At 42.0% G+C, this 26,887-nt stretch overlaps 1 protein-coding gene across 3 annotated transcripts in view; it reads right to left on the bottom strand.

Annotated features, from left to right (window-relative positions):
• ADAMTSL1 (ADAMTS like 1) overlaps positions 1-26,887 on the bottom strand; it is a 1,187,598-nt gene that overhangs the window by 64,976 nt on the left and 1,095,735 nt on the right. For all 3 annotated transcript variants that reach the window (XM_073665475.1, XM_073665465.1, XM_073665483.1), the window contains 3 exons: positions 24,072-24,200; positions 14,927-15,106; positions 12,251-12,385 (listed from right to left, as the gene is read on the bottom strand). In XM_073665475.1, coding sequence (XP_073521576.1) covers positions 12,251-12,385; positions 14,927-15,106; positions 24,072-24,200 — 444 coding nt within the window. The remainder of the gene's footprint in view (positions 1-12,250; positions 12,386-14,926; positions 15,107-24,071; positions 24,201-26,887) is intronic.

Raw genomic sequence — 26,887 nt, 5'->3', positions numbered from 1 at the left:
AGCCATTAAGGTTTTTCTAAAAAAAAAATCCATTTTATGACTAATACTGGATTTGGCGTTACATAAGTACTTTACTGAGGAGTTAGCAACTTAACGGCAATGTGTGGCCTGGTGACCATATGTGAACCTAAAAGGATTTTCTATGGCTCCAGACTAATTTAGAATTCAAATGTTTAACAAGATACATCAGCATGAATCCAGTATATATAACTGACAAGATTAAGGAAGACATCCATAATTTTCTTTTATTACATTGCACATGCTGGACAGACTGGAAATCAAATAGCACCCATTCCCCTTCATCCTCTAAAAATGGATCTTAATTGGCTAATGTTGATCCTAGTTGCATTATACAAAGAATGTTTGATATAATCAAAGTGGTACCTTGATCATTTTGCTCACCTTTGCAGACAGCTGGCATTGCCAGCTTTAAGATTCTGATTTGCCTATTATCCTAAGTCATATTGCACGACTCGTTAAAGGGTTGATTGTGACATGTAGGATTACTGCTTCCAACAGGTGGCGCTATAGAGTTCAAGTCCTCTTTCTCTCTGAAGAGGCAATTAGCATATAACATATCCTATGACAGACGTGCATGGCATAAAAGAACGAATCATATTCACCTCTTACATTCCCCATTGATCCAGACTTGACAGTCCCATAGCCCCTCACTGGTCTTTAAACAATGACATTCATGCTTAAACAGTGATGTCAGTATGTACAGCATGTCTCTGCTATTGTCAGTGATTGAATGTATGACAGTAAATATTTTAAAGGACGCAGTATAAAAATAAAAAATTACTGCAATATTGATCAACGTCTAATGTATTAATTCTGTAGATATTTGTATGCAAATGGACTCCTCCATTTACAGAGTTGTTGTGTTTTGGTCTTTATGTCCCTCATCAGTGCAAAGCAGGAGAGCTGATTGGCTGGCTTTCAGTCCTTTGACAGAGGGTCTAAGGCTGAGCATTGTATGGATTATAAGTCTGCTAACTTGGAGTGCTCTACGACCAAAATCTTTGCCCCTTAGATACCTTGCCAAAAGCCTGTCTCTCAACCAATCTGTTATCCTGTTTTGGACTGATGAAGGGCAAAATACTGAAAGACATCGAGGTTCTGATTTTGCTAGTTATCCTAAGTCATATGGCCAGGCTATTCCCTACCCTCTTCCTTGGTGAACAGACTTATTTGTAATTTTTTTTTTCTCTTCATAATAATAATAATAATAATTTTTATTTATATAGCGCCAACATATTCCGCAGCACTTTACATTTAAGTAGGGACATGTACAGACAATATAAACAATACAATAAACCACATTTCAACAGTTACAGGAGGAGTGAGGGCCCTGCTCGCAAGCTTACAATCTATATCGAAATGGGGGGGACACAATAGGAAGAACATAAGCCAGTATCTGTCTAAGGGCAGTTATCGTGTGGTATTTGGTGCATGGAGGATGTGGAGACAGATGAATATGCAGGGGCTGATTAATATTAACATTTAGGAGGGAACAGGAAAGAGTTAGATTGGTGAGTTGAGGTGATAGGCTTGTCTAAACAGATATGTGTTTAAAGCACGTTTGAAGACATGGGGGCTAGATATCAGTCGGATCGTTTGGGGCAGTGCATTCGAGAAACCTGGCGAGGCACGAGAGAAGTCTTGGAGCCGGAGGTGTGAGGTTCGGATTAAGGAGGATGTCAGTCTTAGATCAGTTGCAGAACGGAGGGCACAGGAGGGGCAATAGACAGAAATGAGGGATGAGATTTTGGGCAGTGCAGAACTGTGGAGAGCTTTGTGGGTGAGAGAGATGAGTTTGTATTGTATTCTGTGGTGAATGGGTAACCAGTGCAATGACTGGCACAGGGTAGAGGCGTTGGTGAAGTGGCTTGATAGAAATATGACCCCGGCTGCTGCATTCAGAAAGGATTGGAGAGGAGAGAGTTTGTTTAGAGGGAGACCGATAAGAAGGGACTTGCAGTAGTCCAGACGAGAGTGACTAAGAGCGACAGTAAGAGTTTTTGCCGTATCAAAGGTGAGAAAAGGTCGGATTCTGGAGATGTTTTTAAGGTGCAGGTGACATGAGCGAGTGAATGATTGAATATGGGGAATAAAAGAAAGTTCTGTGTCAAATATGACTCCAAGACAGCGAGTTTGCTGCTTGTGAGTTATGGTGCGCCACCCAAGGAAATTGAAAAGTCAGGTATTGATAGGTTAGAAGAGGGAGGAAAAATAAGGAGTTCAGTTTTTGAGAGATTCAGTTTCAGATAGAGGGAGGACATGATGTTAGAGACAGTATTAGAGTGAGGGTGATGTCAGGTGAAGAGGTGTATAGTTGGGTGTCATCAGCATAGAGATGATACTGGAAACCAAATCTGCTGATGGTTTGCCCAATAGAGGCAGTATACAAGATGAAGAGGAGGGGGCCTAGGACTGATCCTTGTGGAACCCCGATAGTAAGGGGAAGATTAGATGAAGAAGAACCGGCAAAAGATACCGTGAAGGAGCAGTCAGAGAGATAGCAAGAGAACCAGGAGAGAGCGGTGTCCTTGAGGCCTATAGAGCGGAGCACAGTGAGGAGGAGCTGGTGATACATAGTGTCAAAAGCGGCAGAGAGATCCAGGAGAAACAGCTGGGAGTAGTGACCATTAGATTTAGCTGTTAGTAGATCATTAGAGACTTTAGTGAGGGCAGTTTCAGTAGAGTGTGAGGAGCGGAAACTGGATTGTAAAGGGATGAGAAGACATTTATCTGAGAGATAGCCGATTAGACGGGAGTGGACCAAGCGTTCCAGGAGTTTAGAGATGAAGGGAAGATTAGAGGTAGGTCTAAAGTTAGCAGTGCAGTTCTCATCCAGGGATGGCTTTTTAAGTAAAGCGGTTATGATGGCATGTTTGAATGAAGAGGAAATGATACCCAAAGAAAGAGAGAGGTTAAATATTTTAGTTAAGTGGGTAGTGACAGCTGTGGAAAGGGTTTGAAGGAGATGTGAGGGAATAGGGTCACTGTTGCAGTTTGTAGGGCGAGAAGGAGCAAGGAGTCTGGTCACTTCTTCTTCTGTGACTGGCTCGAAGATGGAAAGTGAACTTGAGGTGCGGGAGGGAAGGAGATCCAGACTCCAAGGAGATTGTGCAAGAATGTCTTGACTGATATCATTGATTTTTTGTAGGAAATAAGAGGCCAAATCGTCAGCACTTAGGTTGGTGATGGGGGTTTGTAATTTAGGGCTCAGGAGGGAGCGGAAGGTTTCAAAAAGTCGTTTAAGATTACTGGCTAGAGTTGTGATGAGAGTGGTAAAGTAGACTTGTTTAGTCAGATGGAGAGTAAAGTTATAAGTTTTGAGCATTAAGTCTTCTGCCAAAAGTGATTTTCTCCACAGACGCTCAGCACACCTTGAGCAGCGCTTGAGAAAAAGTGTTTGCAACGTGTGCCAGGGCTGCCGTCTATGCCGGGTCATTCCTCGTGTAGCAGGTGCTGCTTCATCCAGGGCACTCCGCAATGTGTTGTTATATTGTAACAATGCTGAGTCTGGACAGGAGAGGGAGAGGATGGGACTAAAGATGACTGTAGATTATTCATAAGTTGCTGGGTATTAATGGCACGGAGATTTCGATGTGTATGGTAAGTGGGGGTGTCCCGGGTGAGGAGACAATTCTTGACAGAGAAGGAAAGAAGGTTGTGGTCAGTGAGTGGTAGAGGGGAGTTAGTAAAGTCATCCAGGGAGCAGGGTCGTGAGAATACCAGGTCCAGAGTATTCCCGTCTTCATGTGCAAAGCAGGAGAACTCATTGGCTGAATAAGTGGTCTTAACAGTGGGTCTAAGCTTGAGCATTGAATGGCCTCTAGGTCTCCTTACACCAACTTGGTGCTCTTTACAAGGAGAAACCTTACCCTTCAGACATTTGTAGACATTACTGTTTTAGTCAGAACTGACAGATCTTTCTATAAGTAACAACATGTATGCTACTAAGGAGGGTTGAGAGCAGATGCTGGCAATGCCAAGATTTTCTTACCAGGAAGTTCAGACCTGGAGGTACTGCAGGAAGTTGGGTTACTAATATACTGGGTGTAAGACTAAGGCATCATACAGATGTCCATCGTTCATGTAAATGTTTTATACATGTCTTTCATAGAATTAACACATAACCATTATATTTGCTTTCACATGTCTGAGTTTTTTTGCGCACTGTATGTCCACAAAAAAGTCACAAAGACATGTCTGTTTTTGATTCTACTCAAGGATCAAAATCAGTCAGTCATACAAGTCTATGGGTCCGTGAAAATCATGAACAGCACATGGATGACATCAATGCGTAATCTGTGTCCTGACGAGATACATTGCTGTTTTGTTTCATAATGCAAAAATATCACGTACAAGAATAAATTGGATGTCTGGATGAGGACTAAAGGATCCCATGCGCATTAGATCAAAGTTTCCTAGACCTGATGATAACAGTGGGATCAGCTGACCATCTGATGTTTATGGGAACCTTTTGATTTTCCCCTCACAGATAATTTCGTGGGGAGAAAGGGATCAGTCAGTTTGATTTTAGTGTGAACAGAACACCCAACACTTTAATTCTCTTCTCTCTCCCTATTTAAAACACATGAAAGCTTGGCAGAATTGAGCATCATGTGTATGGGAGAGTTGGGAGAGATATTTGCCAGGCGAACAAGTTTTCGACTATCTATCCAGGCTGTATGGCCAGCTTTATACAGCTTTTTTTTAAATGGAATTACTTACGTTTAAACATTTTTTTTAATATTGATTTTCAATTAAAACAGTTTTCCTGATCATAGGTCATCAATAAAAGCTTTCATGCGGTTTATATGCAGATAACAATCATATAAAATAAATTCAATGTCACATATTGTACAACTAATGTAATGTAATGTCAGTCATACTGGTCAAGTCAATAGGATTTAATGTAGATTATGTCTACCCTTATGAACTGAGTCCATGTATGAATCTCTAGCGATGACTATCCCAGTAAAGATCAGTATTATTAGCATTGACAACATTTTGTTTTTTGTTGCAATCCATGGAATGATCTGTTTTACCATTCAGCCATGTGTGTGATTACAATTACTGTTTTTACCATTAAGCATAGAAAAGGAAAGCCATGTGGTCTGCATGTGGTCCACAGAAGACGTTAGGTGAGTCTAATGATTACTGGCCAGACAGGAGGAAGCTGGATTCCATGACTTGTGCATATTCAGAGTGAATTGATGATTTCCAGTGACGTGACAGTACATACTCTAATTATCCAGTAAGAAAATACTTTGGGAAACGGACAAATGAAACACGTGATGAAAGACCACATGCTGTAACACACAGACACTGTTCTTCAAGTATGAGGACACTTGATGGATCTGGAATATTATCAGTAAATATCCAACTTTTAGCAATCGTATAATGTAAAACAGCAAAAACATTCTCTATTAAATGTTTTATGCAGTGAATGACATTTAATTCTGATAGATTTATGAACTGGTAGTAAAATCCTCCCGATTTACAAAGAGAACAGTTTGTACATATTCGTAGGAGGTGCTATTGTGGCGCCCAGCTGCGCTTGGTACCACAGATCCTAGAAGGGTGCATTAATGGAATCCTCCACAAGAGGCCCCCATAAACATTCACACATCTCCACCTTTCACCTCAGACCAGCAGAGGGAGCCCGTTAGGGATATAAATAGGGAAGGTGGAGCTAGGCAGTTAGTTAGTCTGGAGCGCACAGAGAGATAAAAGCTGTGTGTGCGGAGAAGCACGTGGGTTGCTGTGTAGGCAAGCTAGGCCTCCAGCGGTCCTGAAGCCCAGTCTAGACTCAGGAGCTCAAGTAAGTGAGCCCAAGGTGTGCCGACGCCTGTAAGAGCGGTGAAGAGCGGCAAGCTGCCGTTAGTGTGAGTAGCCTAGTGAGGGCCCGAGTGTGACCGAAGGCGAGTGGAAAGTGAGTAGCAGTGGGGGCAGAGGAGCTTACCCAGCTCACCCTGAAACATACACCGGACACCGGGTGCGAGCTTACCGGGATCTCTACGACCCAGTAAGGCATAACCGGAATCCCTGGAAAACTACAGGTCCCAGGTTCACCAGAGAGCTGATACGTAACAGAGCCAGGAGACATATAGGCCCCGTAAGCTGGGAGCGTGCACTCCAAGACAAGGCCCTACCACAACGTCAGCCGGGGCAGGACAGAGATAAAGTTAGGCCTAGCTTCAGGCAGGTCAGAAACTTACTACGCAGAGGCAAGAAACAGGAGGCCCTACACCCGCTCATTGGGGAGGATCCTGATATGCACCCTTCACCCTACAGTGCTCCGGGATGTGCCTGAACTACCACCAGTAAAAGGTACTGAAGTGACTACCGTGTCCGTCCCCGTTCTTGCTCTGACCCGGCTGGGTCTCGCCTGTCCTGCATCCCCCTCTCCGTACGCTGCCCTGAGGACTAGCTCCACCTGTGGGGAGCTATACCATTGAGCTGCCTTATCACCAGCCTCAGTGGACTGCCACAGCGCTGGTGATTCTCACCAGAAACCACAGGTGGTGTCACGAACTTTCATAGAGTTAACAAATAATCCCCTTTTAAAAGCTGACCCCAGGGTACGGGCCCGGGAGCCGACCACCGTGACATCCTCAAGGCCAGGCAAAGGCCCGGGTACAGAGTCATCCCCATCCCCCTGGGCGAGTCACTATCAGTCAGGAGGAGGGTTATAAAATGTGCATGCTCAATATACTAAGCAGTGCAGGACACTCAAGGAAAAGGGTTTTGAGGAATATATACAGTATTGATGACTTATACTAAAGAAAACTATTTAATGTGAGGGTCTGACTCCCACCAATCAGTGGTAAAAAGAACCCTAGATCTCCAGTGTGCAGCTGTGTCTGGTACTGCAGTCCAGCCTCATTCATCTATATGGAGATGAGTGCAGCACCAGCACAAAGTGGTTCAGATATGTCTGAAATTGCTGTCAATCACATCCAATAGAATGAGGTTGCATGGAATAGTAAAAGCAGCTGTTACAGAGCATAATAGGAAGGATTTAGTGATAAGTGCTTGATAGCTGATTACTGCATTCAAACAGGAGACAAGGGAATTACTTTTTCATGAAGCGAGCGAATCACACTGGTGGGACTAATATCAGAGTCACCTATCACCTATCCTGTTAATTGGTGATAAGTCTCAATCTTGGGACAAACCCTCTATGATAGAACATCAATGTTTTTTCCCAAAATAAAACCTTTTTTTTATTATTTCTTAAGGACCAGTTTATATTTTACACTTAAACTCTAAATAAAGAAATAATCCTTCAGTTTGAAAAGGATATTACTTTCAACTTAGAGATGAAAAGCAGCCATACTAAAAAAAATCAAGTTGTTGGGTATAGCAATGAGTTTCTATGAGGGAGAGTCAAAAGTTATCCGCACTCTGACGATAGAATTTATTTTAATCAACTTTTGAAAAGACAAATACATCATGTTACGACATAATCTTCATGCTTTTCGATACACTTTGTCCAACTGTCAAGAAGCTCATTAAAAAATATTAAGGCTGAGCTGCAAAACACAAATGCAACACTGTCTTCACCTCTTTTTCAGATGTGAATCTTTGCAAATGATTAGCAATGTATTCCACTGTCACTCGTCTATCCAACAGAACCAGTTCATGTGCACGCTCAATCTTGTCATCAGTCATGTAGATGGGCAGGCATCAAAATCCTTCTTCATGGCTGACACTTGTGTGACCTTACTTGAACCTCTCTTTTTTTTCATGCACACTTGGACAAATTCTTTGATAAATATCAGCACCAGACAAACCCTTGCACCTCAAAAAACAAATCACTGTGTAACATACCTGGCGGCGTCCTTGCATAGTGGTCCATCTCCCACTGTGCAAGAGCGAGCACTTGATTTCCAGTCCAGATTATCACTCTGGCTTTCCTCCATGCTGTCTGCTTGCTTCTGTTTCTTCTGCTTAAGGGCGGCGCCCGATCACTTCCTGCTTCTTGTAGCTGCTGCAGACACACCCCTTGTGCGTCCTCAGCCTATTGCTGTCTGTCACCTGGTATTTAACCCAGCTCTTTCCTGGAATCCTTGCCTGAGCATTGTGTTCTGTCAGTTGGTGGCTAGTCACTGATGTGCCAGGTCCTGTGTATGTTTCCTGCCTTGCGGTATCAGTTCCCGTGTCTGAACTGTGTCCTGTCTGAACTATCTTCTAGCCTGTTGTCTTCTGCCTATCCTGGAAGCTGTATTTCCAGGCCAGTGTGAACACGCTCCTAGCCTGTTCTTTCCGCCTTCTAGGGGCCGCATACCTAGACCCGTTCCTGTATCTTGCCTGTTCCTGTCTGAACACGCTCCTAGCCTGTTCGTTCCGCCTTCTAGGGGCCGCATACCTAGAACCACTCCTGTATCTTGCTGCTGTGTCTGTTCTTGTCTGAATACTCTCCTAGCCTGTTACCTGTTTTTCTCTATGTCCGTACCTTCCCTTTTCCTGCAGAATCTGATCCCGTACCTAACTCCTACTCATTGACACTGTACTCCCGTTTGTGAGTTTAGAGTCCACTCGCTACTTCATTGCAAGTATCTTGTGTGTACCTGGTTCTGCCTCTCCGTTCCAGTCTGTTCCGTGTGAACAGAGCCCTGTCCCCTCTGCTCTGCCTTGCTCACCGCTCCGGCGGTTTCTGCTCTGCCTTGCTCACCACTCCTGCGGTTTCCGCTCTGCTCTGCCTTGCTCACCGCTCCTGCGGTTTCCGCTCTGCTCTGCCTTGCTCACCGCTCCTGCGGTTTCCGCTCTGCTCTGCCTTGCTCACCGCTCCTGCGGTTTCCGCTCTGCTCTGACCCTTTGCTCGCTGCTCCGGCAGTCTCGCTCTGCTCTGACCCTTTGCTCGCGGCTCCGGCAGTCTCACTCTGCTCTGACCCTTTGCTCGCTGCTCCTGCAGTCTCGCACTGCTCTGACCCTTTGCTCGCTGCTCCGGCAGTCTCGCTCTGCTCTGACCCTTTGCTCGCTGCTCCGGCAGTCTCGCTCTGCTTTGACCCTTTGCTCGCTGCTCCGGCAGTCTCGCTCTGCTCTGACCCTTTGCTCGCTGCTGCGGCAGTCTCGCTCTGCTCTGACCCTTTGCTCGCTGCTGCAGCAGTCTCGCTCTGCTCTGACCCTTAGCTCGCTGCTCCGGCAGTCTCGCTCTGCTCTGACCCTTTGCTCGCTGCTCCGGCAGTCTCGCTCTGCTCTGACCCTTTGCTCGCTGCTCCGGCAGTCTCGCTCTGCTCTGACCCTTTGCTCGCTGCTCCGGCAGTCTCGCTCTGATCTGACCCTTTGCTCGCTGCTCCGGCAGTCTCGCTCTGCTCTGATCCTTTGCTCGCTGCTCCGGCAGTCTCGCTCTGCTCTGACCCTTTGCTTGCTGCTCCGGCAGTCTCGCTCTGCTCTGACCCTTTGCTCGCTGCTCCGGCAGTCTCGCTCTGCTCTGACCCTTTGCTCGCTGCTCCGGCAGTCTCGCTCTGCTCTGACCCTTTGCTTGCTGCTCCGGCAGTCTCGCTCTGCTCTGACCCTTTGCTCGCTGCTTCGGCAGTCTCGTCCTGCTCCTCTCGCTCACCGCTCCAGGCGGCCTTGTCCTGCTCTTCTCTCGCTCACCGCTCCAGGCGGTCTCGTCTTGTTCTGCTCTTGCTCACCGCTCTGGGCGGCCTCACTCTGCTGTTTGTCCACCGCATCTGCGGTTCTGTTCCTGAGTCCCAGTCTGTACTGGGTCCTATCCACTCGGTGCTCCAACCTGTCGTACCTGCCAGTACCTCCCTGCCTGCATACCAGTCGTGCTTACCAGCATCCGCCAGTCTGCATACCAGCCGTGTCTGCCTATACCCAGCAGTCTGTGTGCCAGCCTAACCTGCCTGTTCCTGTATTCCCCTGTGTGGGTCAACAGCCGTGTCCGGGGTCTGTCCTGGAGTAGCACCTGGTCCCTCTGCTCGGTTCCTCCTTGGTGCACTGGCGTCGTATGCCGTCGTGCGACCCTGGTCGGATCGGGTGGATGCTTAGTTACGCCCCTCCAGGCATTCACTCTCCGGCACGGTCCAGTGGAATCACTACATATACACGCACACGCCACTCAGCCCGGGCGTGTGCATTACACACTGCAGGCTGCTCTTCTTTTGTGTAAATCACAAGTGGGGCAGCCATGGTTTGTCACATTTCAGTCACAAATGAACTGATGCAAAACGTTTAAAGCTGTGCAGCAGTGACTGGGGGAACAGCGAACTCGCACATAAAGCTCTGATAAGAAAGTGCGGCCAACAAAAGTTTTAATATACACAGTGCGGAAGTTTTTGACTCACCCTCATATTTATTAAGATACTAGTTTAGAATTGTTGCCAAGATTATAATTTACTTATGGTTTCTTAACATTTTTACCAAACATTCAACCCAATCACGTTCTAAAGGCCTATTACGGTTCATATTACAAAGCGAAAGACAAGTCAAGTTCCAAAGTGACTCATGGAGGCGCCATATCCTTGTCATGAAAAACTAGGCAAATGTAGAATTCTTAAGGTGCATATTATGGATCTGCATGAGCCCTAATGTATATTTGATACACTCTTATATACAGTATAAGATATACTCTATGTTTAGATTTAACAGTTGGAAACTTAGAGGAGTCTTCATCCATACAAAATTTACATACCAGAACATAACATGAAAATACGTCACCTTGGAGAAAAGTACCAACATGGCTGGTCAGCACACATTATATAGCTTTAGTAAATGCATATTATCTGAAATTATTCTGATCAGTCTGGACATTTCCTTTTCAGTTAATTTTCTGCACTAAAACCTTTCACCTCTAAGAAGAATTAGTTTGAAAACTGAGTAAAGTGGAATCTCACTATGATTTATAGAACATTTTCTAACGCAACAATGTTAAGGAGTGTCCCACTGGTATGATCTACGTAAACGAGGTGCTAGCTGATATCAAATCCTCAGCCACACGCTGCAAGAACCATGAGAAACTGACACAGATGTCAACCCCTAGGAAAAATAATAATAAAACAAAAACACAATAAGCTAAAGGAAAACATACAAAGATAGCCTTGCTTTCAAGTGCTGCAAGAATTACGCCCATCTTTACTTTACTTTGGTAGTCTTTTAAAAAACAAATAGAATTTCTCATGTGAAGCGTGAAGTTAACCATGGACACTGGGTATAGGTTAGAGCTTCTCTGGAATATCAACATATAAGGGTCAGAATTAAAAACAAGAAGGTTGGCATAAATAGTCAGGAGTCAAATATACCAACTAACAGGGTTCAAGTAAGCTTTAGTCAATAAAGTACACAATTTTTTTTTACACATTATATTCTTCTTTTAACTATGTGATCCTATGTTGCCACAGATTTTTGTCATATTGTTTGAAATTTGAAATTAATGATAGTTTTTAACATTAAAAGATATTATTAAGGGTACTTTATACAATTTCCATGTTACTTTTTACAATTTCCCACCTAATCAATCTTAAAATATATACAAGAACAGAGGTTCAGTTGAACAGTGTTAGTATAATGGGACTATGCCTGCGCCTCGCACTCTGAAGAGAAAACCTTGAATCTGCACTGATCAGACCAAAGAAAATTGGCTCCTAGCATTGTGCTTAGTCCGGATGCACACATATATAATACTGGTACATTTTGCTTCTAAATTATCATGTGGATTTGCAGTCGTATTACACTCATGTTATACTGGCATTAGGCTTCCTACTTTACATAGTAGTCATGACGGACTTACTAACTTTCTCATCCAGTAGTTATTTAGCTAGAATCAACACATCCGGTTTGGCCTTGCGTGGTACTCAGCATTCTTAGCCTGTCAACTAGGGCACCTCATACGACTGCTAGGTCCTTGACGTTGTGATGTCATGTCATGATGAATTTCATTAAGCTGCATGAGCCTTATTCACTTGGCCTTACTTCATGGGGATAATAAACACAAGATGTACCCAGAATGCCAGGCCAAGGATGCTCTTAGCAAAAGAAAAGACTGTCCTGGTCCAGCTAGAACAGAAGACCAAACTGAATGATGGACTGAGGAAGCCCAAATCTTTTTTCTCAACCCTACTACCAATGTGTGAGATCATAAAAGATTAGCAGGGAAGACAAGTTTAAAAAATCTATGATAATTTTCTCTTACAGTGAAAGTGTAATTATCAGAACTGTCCATTTTAATAAAATATATGTTATACAAAAAGTGATTTAATCTACTGTACAATAGCTGTTAACCTACCTATCAACGCTGATCCACCAGTGTTCACCAACAGATTATTTCCGATCAAAGATGTCATCACAGAAGGTGTTTCTGGACCAATTTCAGCAAATAACATTCCTAATCTTTCAAATCCAAAAGTATCCAGAGGAGGGTCTGAATAGATTGTTGAAAAATAACGTTATTACAAGAAACATTGCATGTCAAGATGATATAAAGGTTTACAGCCCAAAATTATAGGCAAATGTTTATAAATTAATAACCTTTAATTCCTATCTTATAAAGTAGTGGCAAATCAATAAGACACAGTATATGATCTTTAAATGTTCATTGGGGTTAGATCTCTAGGTCTCCGATTCTGAAAATAGGAGTACTGATTTAGTGCTGCGTCCACTTCACTGTTCTTCATTTCACACCTGTGCCACGGTCACTCAATGTGCAGGGTATTACACCATGGCTCAATTCAAGGGAATGGGCCTGGCTGTAGGTTGGGAGCATTTCTGTGCAGGACAGACATTGAAGGGAATGTTGTACTAAATCAGAACTATTGACCCTTCAGTCTCAAATCAATGAAAGTCCAAGAGTTAGGAACCCATGTGATCATGAAATAATGGCATACACTAGCAATATTCCATAATTTTATAAAGTGGGAATGACCTCGTAAAGCAACATCTGTTACAGCTAATCATGGTCACTTTTAGAACAGATCTATAAAAACTGATGGATTTATCACGTCTGATCCTTTCATAAAACATGGGAAGAGCACAGGATATATAGTGCAAAAATGACTAATGGTGGCTGTATACATTCCTGACGCAGCCATACCTATACCCATGGCCAATAACATCGAGCAACGTGCATGGTCTTTATAAGAATAATCTGACAACACCCTTTGACAGAAAGATTATTTGTGGACTAGTAGTTAAATGTTAATATGGGAAGTAGGCTCATGGTATCTTTAACATAACCTAATTTTTATAAAATCTTCATTAAAAGAAGTATGTTCCAAGGAAATTGGCAAAAAAACATGTTGCCGTGTTTTGATCATGAACCGGTCTTAATCATAGCATATGGTATGCATACAAACACTTCAATTCAAAAACAAAAAGCCACTCCCATTCCTTTGACATCATGAGTATGTATACACATATATGCAAATACAAAATATCAAAATACGCAATATATGAATGAGATTTGAATTATCTCTCCATTAACTAATAAATATACATTAAATTGGTGTGGTAATTCATGCCATTGGGAGAGAAAGTGTTAAGCTTTAGTATCTAAAAGGCTTCCCTGTTCAGTGATGCACTCCTCCAACTACCACCCAGCTTTGGCTGGAAACGCGCCAGTTTCCTTGTATGTTACTTCTTTTTATGAAGATTCAATAATAATTGGAATGTTCTGAAGACACTATCAGCCTACTTTTACCATATTGTACTTTCAATCGTGGAAGCTAGAGATTTGGCTGTGGAATAATTATCACAATGAGGCATTGTTAGTGGCGTTATATACAAGCAGAGGTGAGTTTCTCTTTTTTGTGAAATTGCTTTTTTTGGCCATTAGCTAAATTTCAACATGACTGACTTCTTTCTGATTGTATATCATCAGCCAATAAAATTATAATTTGTGCTTAAATTTTTCTGAACAAACATTCCTTTTGATTGGAATCATCCATTTTGGTCAGCCTTAGGCTATGTGCCCACGATGCAGAAATGCTCCGGATTTTTTTTGAGCGTTTCTGCATCTCCCTGGCAGAAAAAACGCATGCGGATTGTACATGCGGATTGTACATGCGGACTGTACATGCGGATTGTACATGCGGATTGTACATGCATTTTCCTGCCAGGGACATGCGGATGTGAAGCGTTCTTCACTTGCATTTCCGCATGCGGGTTGTCAAGAGCTTTCCAAGCGATTTTAGCATCACTTGGAAAGTTTTTGACAACTTGGTCACACTATATAAATCCATGCAACCGGCATGGATTTATATAGTGTGACTGTAAAGAATGGTTAAAAATAAATCTATACTTACCTTCTGATGGCCCCGGTGTCTTTATCCGATGCGTCCTGGCTTGCCGGCAGCTCGCGGTAGACTAAAGGACCTGCCGACGTCAGCGGTCGCGTGACCCGTCACATGACTAAATTACGTCAATGCAGGTCCTTTTCAGACCATCGCAAGCCGCTGGGGAGCCAGGACGCATCGGATAAAGACACCAGGGGACATAAGAAGGTAAGTATAATGTACATTTTTTATTTTATTCTTTATTTAACAGGTACTATGGTACCCGGGTCCGGAGGAGAGTCTCCTCTTCTTCAAACCCGGGTACCATCCGCACTTTGAAACGCATGGATTCCGCATCTGCAGATGCAGTGATGAGGATGCTATGCGTTCCAATGCAAGTCAATGGCGGCGAAAACGCCGCGCTTCCGCAAAATAATTGGTAGTGCTGCGGACTTTTCTGCAATGATAATCCGCAGCGGAAATTTCCGCAGCATGTGCACAGCACGTGCGGATTATCATTGGGGAACATGGCAGGCCTTCTACCAAGCGTTTTTTAAGCGTTTCTACAGCGGAATTGCCGCTGCGGAAACGCTTAAAAAACGCATAGTGGGCACACAGCCTAACACTAATATGCCTGGCCACCTTTACACTGTCCCATCCCATCATGATATGCCATCTTGATATGCATTCACCTATAATCTGGAGCTGTGTTGATTCAGAAACCTCCCCATGTTTGTTGACTGCTTTACAAGTATATTGTCCCTGGTCAGAATAGTTTATATTTCCAATAATCAAAGAAGTGTCGCTGTGGCGGGGTACATGATGCAGGCGACTTTTATTTCTGTACCATGTAACATCTGCCTCAGGAAGACCTGCAAGAAGCACAAATTCAGCATTAAGAAATATTTATTTATTACCAACATTACTATGGAATAGTGAACCTATGACCTAAATTAAGTAAATGTGCCATAGGGCATACAAAACAATTAGCAATCCAAGGGATGTCACTGCTGAGAAATAAATAGTTTGCATTCTAATTCTCTTTATAAACGGCTGCTGCCTAATCTAAGTAGAAATGTATCATTCAAGGAGAGTAATCACAGCTCACTGGGTCCCATAGCAAACGAGCTTCATCTTGATCACAGTACAATGAATGCTGCGAAATACAAGCAGATACTTATCCATCCTGCAATACCATCAGGGAGGTGTTTGATCGCCTCCCAATTTATTCTGAAGTAGGATAATGACTCACAATCTACAGCCAATATCATTAAGAACTATCTCCAGCATAAAGAAGAACAAAGAGTCCTGGAAGTCACAATATGGCCCCCACAAAGCCATGATTACAACATCATAGAGTCTGTGTGGGATTACATGAAGAGACAGAAGGATTTGAGTAAGCCTACATCCACAGAAGACCTGTGGTTAGTTCTCAAAGATTTTTGGAACACCCTCCCTGTTAAAACTCTTCTAAAACTACGTTCAAGTGTACTTAGAAGAATTGATGCTCTTTTGTACGCAAAGGGGGATCACACCAAATATTGATTTGATCTAGATTTCTTGCTTGGCTTTCTTTCCATGTAAAATTTATGTGTTTTGGCTGCACTTATTCCATGAAGACCACTTTTAGCCAAACAGCAAATGGCCATAGCTGGTTACTTCCAGTTCTGAGCTGATGGCACTGCTGCATATCTTCCGATTTCGAAGGCAAGTAAGCATGATGTGCATTTCACCTGCTGCACTGAGTTCCTTGGCCAACCACTGTGTCTACAATCCATAATGTTGCCCATTTCTTGGTGCATCTTTAAAAGAGTTTGAACAGCACATCTCTAAACCCTAGCTTGCTTTGAAATTGAAGAGAGCATGCTGATGCAGTATAACTACCTTGTGTCTTGTTGCACCTCTCAGTGTATGACCTGTGACTTTAAAACAGTCTTTCACTACCTCATCTTTGCTCCAAAATTTGGCTGTTCCTCACCCAATTCTAAGCCTCTTACACAACTGTTTCTGTTTCAGTTAATGATTGTTTTAACCTACATATGAAAATGATGATCATTATCACTTTATATTTTGTATAATTGGATTAAAAGTTTGGGGTTCGTACTGGACAGTTAGTGTCCAGCGCTAAACGCCGAACACAGACTTCTCCCGGAAGTCCGTTGCAATGTACGGAGTTCCGGGGGAAGAGAGAAAGAATTTTTCCAGCTCAAAAGTTAGGGTCCCTATTGTTTTCAACAGGGTTCAGGTTCTGATTCTGGTTCAAGTTAGGATACAGTTCTGGTACATGAACTGAACTTTGGAATAAATATACCTGATTATAATCCTACAAAATTCCTGACTTTCTGCAAGTGTACCTGGAAGAACTGATGCTATTTTGAAGGCAAAGAGTGTTCACACCAAGTACTGATTTGATTTAGATTTCTCTTTTTTTCATTCACATTGCATTTTGTTAATTGATTAAAAGAAACTAATAACTTACAATCTTTCGAACTTTGTGGAAAACTACAAACCTACCTAAAACTTTCGCACTCTACCACTTTATCAAATTTTTCAGACTATAAGACGCACCGGACCATAAGACGCACCCCAAATTTTGGGGTAGAAAATTGGAAAAAAATATTTTTTATAAGATGGGGGTCCGTATTATAGTCCGAATAGGTATCTTACCTTGGTGGTGTCAGCGGTGGAGTGGGGGTCACAGGAGGCATGGTCCATCATGAAGCCGGCGGTGGTAGAAGTGGAGCAATGCTGCAGGCCCTGGATGGGAGAAGGGGGTGCCCCAGAGGGCAGGGGATTGAGGCGGTAGTGGAACTGGATTGCAGGAAGCAGGATCCTTCCCTCAGGAATCCGGCGGCGGTAGAAGCGGTGAGATACTGCGAGACTGGTGTCGGTGGTGAGGCTAAGCGGAGTGCATTGTTTTTCCAGCGGCCATCTTCCTGAAGCCGTGGTCTACAGGAAAATGGCCACCCGAGCAGGCGCATGCGCAGACTAGGAACTTGGCGGCCATTTCCCTGAGGTCCGCGTCTTCAGGAAGATGGCCGCCGGAGGTGATGCATTCGTGGTTGAGATCTCGGCTGGACCAAGATCCCATTCTGCACGTAGGGCCCCCGGCCCATGGCTTCAGGAAAATGGCCACTGGAAAAGCTCTGCCTGACCAAAGATACTGGGCCCGCAGCACTGCACCACTTCTGCTGTCGCCGGGTTCCTGAGAGAGGGACCCTGCTTCCTGCAATCCTGCTCCACCACCACCGCAACTACCCGGTACATTCTCCCCGATACTTCCCAGCCACATTCGAACCATAAGACGCACCCCCCATTGTCCTCCCAAATTTGGGGGAAAAAAGTGCGTCTTATGGTCCGAAAAATACGGTATCTACCTATCTATTGTCTTGCTCTCTCTATGCCTGATTATATACTCGCGCACACATATATATAGATATAAAAACGCCACCTAAATGTGCTACTTAAGCCACTTTGCAGCTGGTATGGCTTAATACAGTTATGAAATTTGGTACAGACATTTTTAACTAAATTACTGAACAGGAACAGCATTCCAGAAAGCCACCGACATTTAGTATCCCTGGTTCATAAAGATTTATCTTCAGGTTACAAATTAGTATTTGGAAAATCCCAATGTATAATATATAGCAGTTGACTGGCAAAGTTCATTTAGATGATAAAACTGCTTACTATGTATAATCTGATTGGATTTAACGGTTTCCGGAGGTATTAGAACAGAATAAAATAATGCAACATCCTGTGTCAAATCAATCAGGCCATACAATTCTCCACCACTAGGTGGCAAAAGAAGATTTGGATTTCAGTTACAATATACAAGCGTATTCCTTACACGTATGTTCTCACCTCTCTCATAGAAGATAAGAAAAGAAAGCAGAATAACAGCAATATGAAACTGTTTAAATGCTGATTTGGCTCATTTCTGTTAATTAAGGATCTAATGCCACGTAACACAAGTTATAACTAGTTTCCTATTCTGGTCAAGTTTCTCAGCAATAAAAGCAAAGTACCAAAAATGCTCAGTCTTGTCAAGCTGACCACAGATTTGCAGATGTCAGTGTATACTGTGAATGTGGATTCAGCTTCCTCTATCACACACTGCATGGATTTCAGAAACAGGGCAGAATTCTAATGAGAAAGCTTGTTATGGTGTCGTGTAAGAGACAACCCAAATGCCTTGTGATATTGTATGGTATGTACATTACTGTTATCTTCTGGGGCCATAAGACTGTGCGTGCCATCATTATAACTACAGTAATCTTCTGCCGCAGCCCTTCAAAGCTTGTCAGCAGTCAGCCCATTCCAGTGTCTTCTGGCATCAGCGGCAGGAGCCCGATGTCACATCTGCACTGCACAGTTCATCCTTCATGTTCATCGTTATTCTAATCTAAGGTCTAAAGGGCACATCCAGTAAGGGTTAACATCTCTAAGTATTTTTGAGGTTTGTGAACGATGATCCTACCTCTGACCTCTCCCTCTGTGTACGGAATATGCTTTCTGAAGTATGAAAAAAAGTACATTAATTTGACCGACAATACTTGTCCGAGGTGGCCCAACCAGACATAAGGCTATAGTGGCCATATACAATGCCTACAATATACAATGGCATGCAGTGATGCAATAAAGTCGCATCTTGTCAAAAGACACAATCTGTTTTTCACGATCTAACAAAAGCATTGTAAAGTCATGAGGATGTTTTAGTACACTATTTTGATTTAGGTTTTGTGGGAGTTCATCATTGGAAATATACAGTACTATATGTGTTTTTCACTAAAGAGAACCTGTCAAGAGGATTTTTATACCTCAAACTAATGGTATGAATGTACAGATGTTTTCATGCCGATTATATCCATATATTGATTGTAGAAATCGGTCTTGCCATTTCTGAGAAATCCCCTGACCGAGATCTCGCACAAGTGCTGTCAATGCCTGAGATGGTCCATGCGCAGTAAGGTCTTCATGACTTCGCTAGACCCAGTGTATCAATCTGCACATGTGCCACTCCAGGTACTTTGCGATAGATCTTGGTCAGGGGAGGCAAGTCATTGAAACAAGAGTGGCTTATCAGTCATACACAGGAGGCAGGTGAGGAATAGGGAGGAAGGGCAGGAGAGCTGCAAGTGCAATGTCCCACTTCAAAGCACTTGCAGCTCATTTGCATATCATTTCAATGCTGGATTCCACATAAACTGCAAAATGGATTTCTACAATTAAGGTATGGGTTTAATCAGCATGAAAGCATCTGTACATACATGTCATTAGTCTAAGATATAAAAGCTTCATGACCATTTAATAGCTTATCAGTATTACATGTGCTTTTTGCTTGTTTTTTTAGCTTTTTTTTTAGAAGCACCGTATGTTCAAAGGGAACCTGCTAACTCCACTGACTGTCCCGCACCACTACTATAGCGGTATAGATGCAGATTTGTGTATTGTGATAAGGGGATTTATGTTGAACAGTAACGTCCCCGTCTTTTAATAATGAACTTTTATTCTGTAGCTTTGCATATGCAAATGAGGCACGACTAGTCCTGCAAGGTGTCTCTTTCCTTGGACTAGTCCTGCTTTGAATCCTCTAATCACGCCTCTCTGGCCACAGTTCACACCCTACATTCAATATTCACGAGTTTTAAAGCAGTCCTACCCTTACAGGGATGAAAGCAGTGGCTCTATTCTTTTGCATATGAAACCGCTATAATAGTAAACACTCAGGGGACCGGACAGGTGGCCTTTAAACTGCAGGAGCACCTGATCTATAAAATGAGAATGTCATTTGAAATGAGCAGATTTGTCTGACATAAGGATTGTAATCTGCGGACTCTGTCACTGCTTTCTTTTCCAAGCAGCAAGTGTGACACTGAGAAATATGAAGTAATGAGGCTTTAACCTGAACTGGGAAATGTTAATGAAGATATCTAACAGATCATTCTCTGGGAAATATCACAACGAGATGCCGCAGACAGACCAGTCCTGCTCCTGCTCTGTGGAGCCTGATTGTGTATAAAGCAGTCTATAGAAAAAGTGAAATACAACTTCCTGAACACCTCTGTACAATTAACATCACACACACATGTAAAAGCCTTCTTACCCGGATAAAGCATGCGGAAATGGAAATGATAGAAGAAATAGAAAAACTTTGCCTAGGTTTTCGGAATATTTAATAACTTACGATGATAAAAAAAAATAAAATAAAATTGCATTATGGAAAGAAATAAAGAAATATTGAAACCTCATGGGCACTAGGTAACTTTACATCATATGGTAAGTGAAGTTATTCGGTTATTATGATACTTTAACATGTATTTAGCAGCAATTGTAACAAGACACGGACTCATTTGCGGAGGTGACCTTCTTCTTGCCACCACATTTCCCCTTTATCTTGCTGTTCTGGCCATGGGTTAGGTTCATGTTCCGAGTCCTAGTCTCCTAAAAGGTCAGAACATGTTCATTACCTCTGACTTCAAAGTGCCCCTGGGTTTATAAAGGATCATTGCTACAGTGTTCTTTGATTCAGCAATTAGATTCCATTTGGTTCCTGATCTCTGTAAAGGACAGGTGAACAGGCTGCGGCCCAGTAGGGCCAAATATGCGGCCTGTGATGCCATTCTGTGAGCCCCCCAACCATATGGACAGAAACATGCTTGACTGAGAGGTTAACTATATGAGGGCAGCCACACACAGAAGAGTAGTGGAAAGCAGCTGAGGAGCAAGGACTAGGAAGTACTAATGGCGCCCTCTGTAGACATCTCTGGATGCCTCATACGTCAAGAGAATGGGGTCACTTAACCGGTTTGGCCAGAAAGGAGTATGTGAATTAGACAGGTGGCCTCCGTGTCTGTGCTCGCTCCACTGTAGTTTATGGGAGTTCTGAAAGAATAGGCAGTAAGCAAAAACCCATGATCTATTGTAGAGAACCATGTGCATGCATGACCGCTTCCTCTCTAGGGCCTATAAACAGTTTTACTAGAAAATATTCAAAATAACATGAAAAAAACAGCACTGTGGGCACTAAAGTTGCTTTTCCCATTCAAATCAGAAGGGAACTTATTCAAGGAGTAGTTGATGTGGTTTTTGATGTTGATTCAGGAGCTGAATCTATTTCTAAATCATTATAAAAAAACCTCTGTGTGACCATATCATGAGGCTACATTCATGGTGCGATTTTTGTATCCTTTTGGTATGTCATGTTTTAAATAAAAATACTTTATGTTTAAAACGTCATGGTATTTGGCTTTGACAAAAATTTATTGATACAGTCATGTGCGGATTCTAAGCGCTTTTACCTGCAAATTTTCCGCATCTAGTGCAGTTCTGTGGCGAAAATCAGCACATAAAATTCTTAGGCCACGGGCACACGTTGAGTATTTGGTGAGTTTTGGCGAGCCAAAATCAGAGGTGGAGCAGTCCGAGGAAATGTATAACAGAAACACATCACCACTTTTGCATTTATCACCCACTCCAGGTTTTGGCTTACAATTATTATGGTAAAAAACTATCCAAACTTTCAATGTGTGAACGTGGCCTTACTTGAAGGAGAAATTGACGTTACACAGATTGGAAACATGGGGTAGCTCTGAATTCACTGTGGGAAACACCCCATATCATTGTAGAGATTGAAGATGAAGACTCAACTTGGTTTAAGCAGTAACAATCCTGTGGGTCCATCTCCTGTTGGCCTCATTACAACAATTTAATTTGTTGCGGAATTCTAGTGCTGAGTAGGATCCATCTTTTTCTTAAAAGACCCTGAATTTCTCATGATACAGATTTAACATGATACCAGAAATAGCCGTTACAGATTTATGACTTGCAAATGCACATTCGAGATGCAAGTCTCCTATTCCACCAGATCCTAAAAGTCTTCTATTTGACTGAGATCTGCTTTGTAAAGTGATATTTTAGGCATAAATGTGTTACAAGTTGGGTAGACAGTGACCAGGCACATGGAAAGCAATGCTTAATTGATGGACTAATGTATATTCCTGTTGTACAAGCCTGAATGGATCCATGCATTCATATACTTATAGCATCGCGGACATCAAGTATATCAGGAGAGGGAAAATGTTTCCTACTTTTTGAAATATTATTTCATTTTTACCCAGTTTGGTCATTTAGCTATAAAACTGGCACCCATTTACTGTCTTATTGTAGTGCACCATCCTCTGTTAACCGAAGAAACAAGTGTCTATGAAAAACTCATGAATTTGTAAGGAAAGCAAAGAGCCTTTGCTGGGATCGCTGAAGTATTGGACAAGTAGTAATTGAATGCGATACAATAAAAAGACAAAATCAATGTGATAAACCAATAATCAAACTGGCCATGCACAAAGGATTATATGTATGATTACAAGCAATCTTTGTCTCCATTTAAAGGGTATGAGCTATAGTACCAAATTCCTTGAGATAAAATGCTGTTGTTTCTGATCTAATCTACTTTAACCAGTAGTACACATATTACAGATGTCCTGTGTCACAATGGAGAATGATTGCGTTGATAACATCTGTTTTTAATACCTGTCTTTCAAAATGATTTTCCAGCATGTTCGAAAGCATTTAGATCTACGTCTGTCTTTATGATCAACTAAAAGCTGTAATTCTCTTCTGCAAAAGCGAATAATTGTACTCAAAGATGCCAATCTCTGAATATGGACGTGCCTGTGTGCAGGCGGTGAATCAGCTCCTTTGTACTAATACAAGAGAAAGATTACGTTTGTCAATTTATCTGATCATTAATGGATGCTACTAAGCAGCTCAAAGAGTCTTGGTAAACTGTGCATTCACAAAGCTATCAGTAATTGTGAAAAATGCCTAAAGAGCACAGAAATGAAAACAGCCTCTTCAGAGAGGAAGAGAACTAGAATTCTAGTGCCACCTATCAGAGTTAGCAATTGTAAAAGTCAATATCAGTCCTTTAAAAGCCCTCGCCACATGACTTAGAAAAAGAAGCAGAACCAGAAACTCCACTTGCAGACACATGCTTGGGGATGTTTACCCCCCATCAGTGTAAAACAGGGCAGCAGTTTGACTGGGTGAGAGGTTCTGACAGTGGGTCAAGGGGTAACTTTTCTCCTTATGGAGAATGTAAAATTGGCGTAAGGATACTTATAGGCCATGCAATGCTCCTCTGGGAATTTACACATGTAAATAGCTTCTCCAGAGAGGAAGATTAATTAAACTCTAATGCCACCTATAAAGTGACTTAGAATAAGAATCCAAATGACTTAGAATAAGAATCCAAACCAAAAACTCCATTTGCAGACACATGTTTTGGGATGTTTGCCCCTCATCAGTGCAAAACAGAACAACAGTTTGGCTGTGACAGGAGGTGTAAGGGGTAATGCTTATCCTTGTGGAGAGTGACAGGTTGGTGTAAGGAGACTTAGCCATAACTCTTCAAACACTGACTATATTATATAATGTGGTGCTAGATACTTGATTTTATATGACTACATAAACTAATTGTTTATGAGCTTCCAGGTTTAATACGAATAACAACGTAACTCATTTCTATACGGGTTTTTGAAGTGACTGTTGTTATTTTTAAAGCTAGACCAGGAAGAACAGCCGTTGTCCATGTGTTTAGTATGCCACTTGCCTCACCAATGTATTTTGGAATAAAATAACAGATTTTTATGTAATGGTGAGTGCTGCAATTCACCTTTCTCTAACTTTAAAATAGATTTTTGGTCTTTTTGCAACAACAATGCTGAGCATCACTGAAGTATATGGACATAATTGTGCTGAGAGTGCTGGTAGTATCTCTAATTGACTGATTGTTGTTCTTTTACATGCGTCCAAACACACATGATCTTGACTTACCGGCTACTTGACAATGGATGGTAACATTTGTTGCATGAATGGTCTTCACTGCACTACCAATGTCGACAGCTATGGAGGGCGCATCCATATTGATGAGCACAGTCCTGGAAGTCTTTATTAATGGTTTCCCTGGAGATAGAAAACAATATATCATGGACACCTGATACAGCAGAGGTGCAAAGAGCAGGCGCCAAGAGGAAACCTGCTGTTCTGCGGCAGGCTGCCCATACAAAGCATGCTATAAACCATCTGGGATAATCAAGAATGGATGGAAGAGACCGCAGGAGAGCAGGCAAAGCTTAAATACTTGCAAACCTTCAAAGGTCAGTGAAGTAAGGTCAAGCATTCAATAACTTGTGACATACATTATTAATGTCTAATACATACCAGTAACTTGAGAGTTCTTTTGTGCACAGGACGCTAAATAACCCTAATATTGAATAGCTACTAAAAACTATTTAAAGCAAAATATGAAAAACAGATCTATAATGATGTGATTCCCTTTTCCACAAACCTATGGAAATCTGAGCCTATCCAGGACTGAAGATTTGTACCATTCAATTATTTAATGTTCAGTGAACTTGACACTCCTTGATGGCATTATTGATCACATATGGGACAATATGTACTGCATTTGTCCACTCTTCTCTTCTGTTGGTAGAACAGTATTAGTTCATTGATTGACACATGGTTTTTATTCCCTTCTACAATACGCCGTCGTGCTCCTACTACCTCCTTGGAGCTATGAACTTTGGTTTTGACATGTGTAAAATAGAAGTACCTATCATCCATAAAAAGAAAAGCAAAATCCTAGCCAAATCCAACACATTTTCTACAAGTAAATACTACTGAAAATAAAAAATATTTTTAACAGATGTTTTGATTTTTACTTCCAAGGGCAAGGCTGAGCTTAAGCATTATAATGGATATGGGTTAAGTGTTTATTCTTTCACTACGGGAAAGGACTATAATGTTTAGCAATCAAGTGTGTGTTAGTCACCTCAGACGTAGGAAAATGTAACTATATGCTTCTTTAATTGGAAAAATCGCTGTGGTCCTAAAATACACAACACCACAAACCAGGTCTGTTGACATTTAACTAATGGGCAAAAGCTCGCCAGTCAAAAAGTAACGGGAAACATTATCCGTTAACAAGCATGTTAACAAACCAGCCATATACGAGCAGGTAGCGATAGTTTTACTGGAGGATCACAAGGTAATGACTTTAAACATTTCATTGCCGCATAAAGAAAACAAACGCATGTGGTCCTTCAGGTAACCAAATAAGAGAGATCCTATAATATATACACCAGTCATTAAGCACATTTCACATTTCAGAAGATGGAAAGGTGAGTACACAAGGTCACCTTCGGTCTGCCTAAATTGTAAGTAAACTGCAAGCAGTAAGTAGTGTCCAAAAATAATTAATTCAAAAGTCCCTCCAAAAATGGAGATCTACATGAACTGAACTGTCACTGTACTTGCATACAATGGCCAACAGAACATCTAATTGAGCAGTACCAGATGGGAAGAGATTCCATTATCTACGTACTTTTCCTTTTTGGTCTCTGTGTAATATTTGGGTTTCTGAGTGACTTATACAGTAGCAGTAGTAAGGGCCCCAAACTATCACAGATCTTTTTAGTATTGGTCTTTGTTTGTCAGTAGTAACTTGTTGCACGTGGACACCAAAGAAAAATCTCAAAGAGGGTCCCAAACTATCACAGATCTTTTTACTATTGTTCTTTGTTTAGCATTAGTAACTTGTTGCTTGTGGACCCCAAATAAAAATCTCAAACAGGGCCCCAAAATATCACATAACTTTTTAGTATTGGTCTTTGTTTAGCAGTAGTAACTTGATGCTTCTAGACCCCAAATAAAAATCTCAAACAGGGCCCCAAACTATCATGGATCTTTTTACTATTGGTCTTTGCTTAGCAATAGTAACTTTATGCTTGTGGACCCCAAATAAAAATATCAAACAGGGCCCCAAACTATCATGGATCTTTTCACTATTGGTCTTTGCTTAGCAATAGTAACTTTATGCTTGTCGACCCCAAATAAAAATCTCAAACAGGGCCCCAAACTATCATGGATCTTTTTAGTATTGGTCCTTTTGGACCCTGCTTGGCTACAGGGCCTGGGTGCAACTGCAACCCCTGAACCAACTATAGTTACACCCCTGATTAGCAGAAAGGAAAAAGCACAGAGTTCAGATTACCATTCAACTGTTACCATGAATTAAAGGGAAATACAGTCAAAATCTTCTCTGAAATGTCATAGCTACATAAGAGAAGATGATACTTATATAGTCTGGCATCCCAGATCAACACTGATTTACAGAATGTGATGGCTTAAAGGGAATCTATCAACAGTCTTCTGCCATCTAAGCTGATGTAATTATGATATAGGTACTAGAGAGCAACATACTCGTGTGGCACCAAAGTGTCTGGTGATCTTGGGTCTAATCTTGCCCAGCTCTCTTTGATTGACGTGTTGTATTTTGTCAGATAGAATATTGTCCCAAGGGCAATGGGAACAGAGTAGTATGTGGCCCTGCTTCACATCCTTTCTGCATATCCATAAATTCTTGATGTTAAGAGATTATTGTACAAACAAGACCTGAACAGGCCAGATAAAGATTTGTTTAAACAGATCTCTCCAGCAGCTATATCAAGATTAACGAGTTGTCTCAATTCTTAAATCAGTAAAATTATAAGGTGCTTAATAGTGTACCGCTCGATGCCCTGGTTACTGGCCACCCTACGGACTCAGAGTGGCTAGTTACCTAGGAGAAGAGTAGGTGGCAATTTAGT

This window comes from Phyllobates terribilis, unplaced genomic scaffold (assembly GCF_046119375.1).
Source record: "Phyllobates terribilis strain yellow unplaced genomic scaffold, ASM4611937v1 Scaffold_1__5_contigs__length_1240528914, whole genome shotgun sequence".
Lineage (NCBI taxonomy): Eukaryota > Metazoa > Chordata > Amphibia > Anura > Dendrobatidae > Phyllobates > Phyllobates terribilis.
The sequence above is the reverse complement of the archived record's forward strand: the minus strand, read 5'-3'. Positions and strand labels throughout refer to the sequence as shown.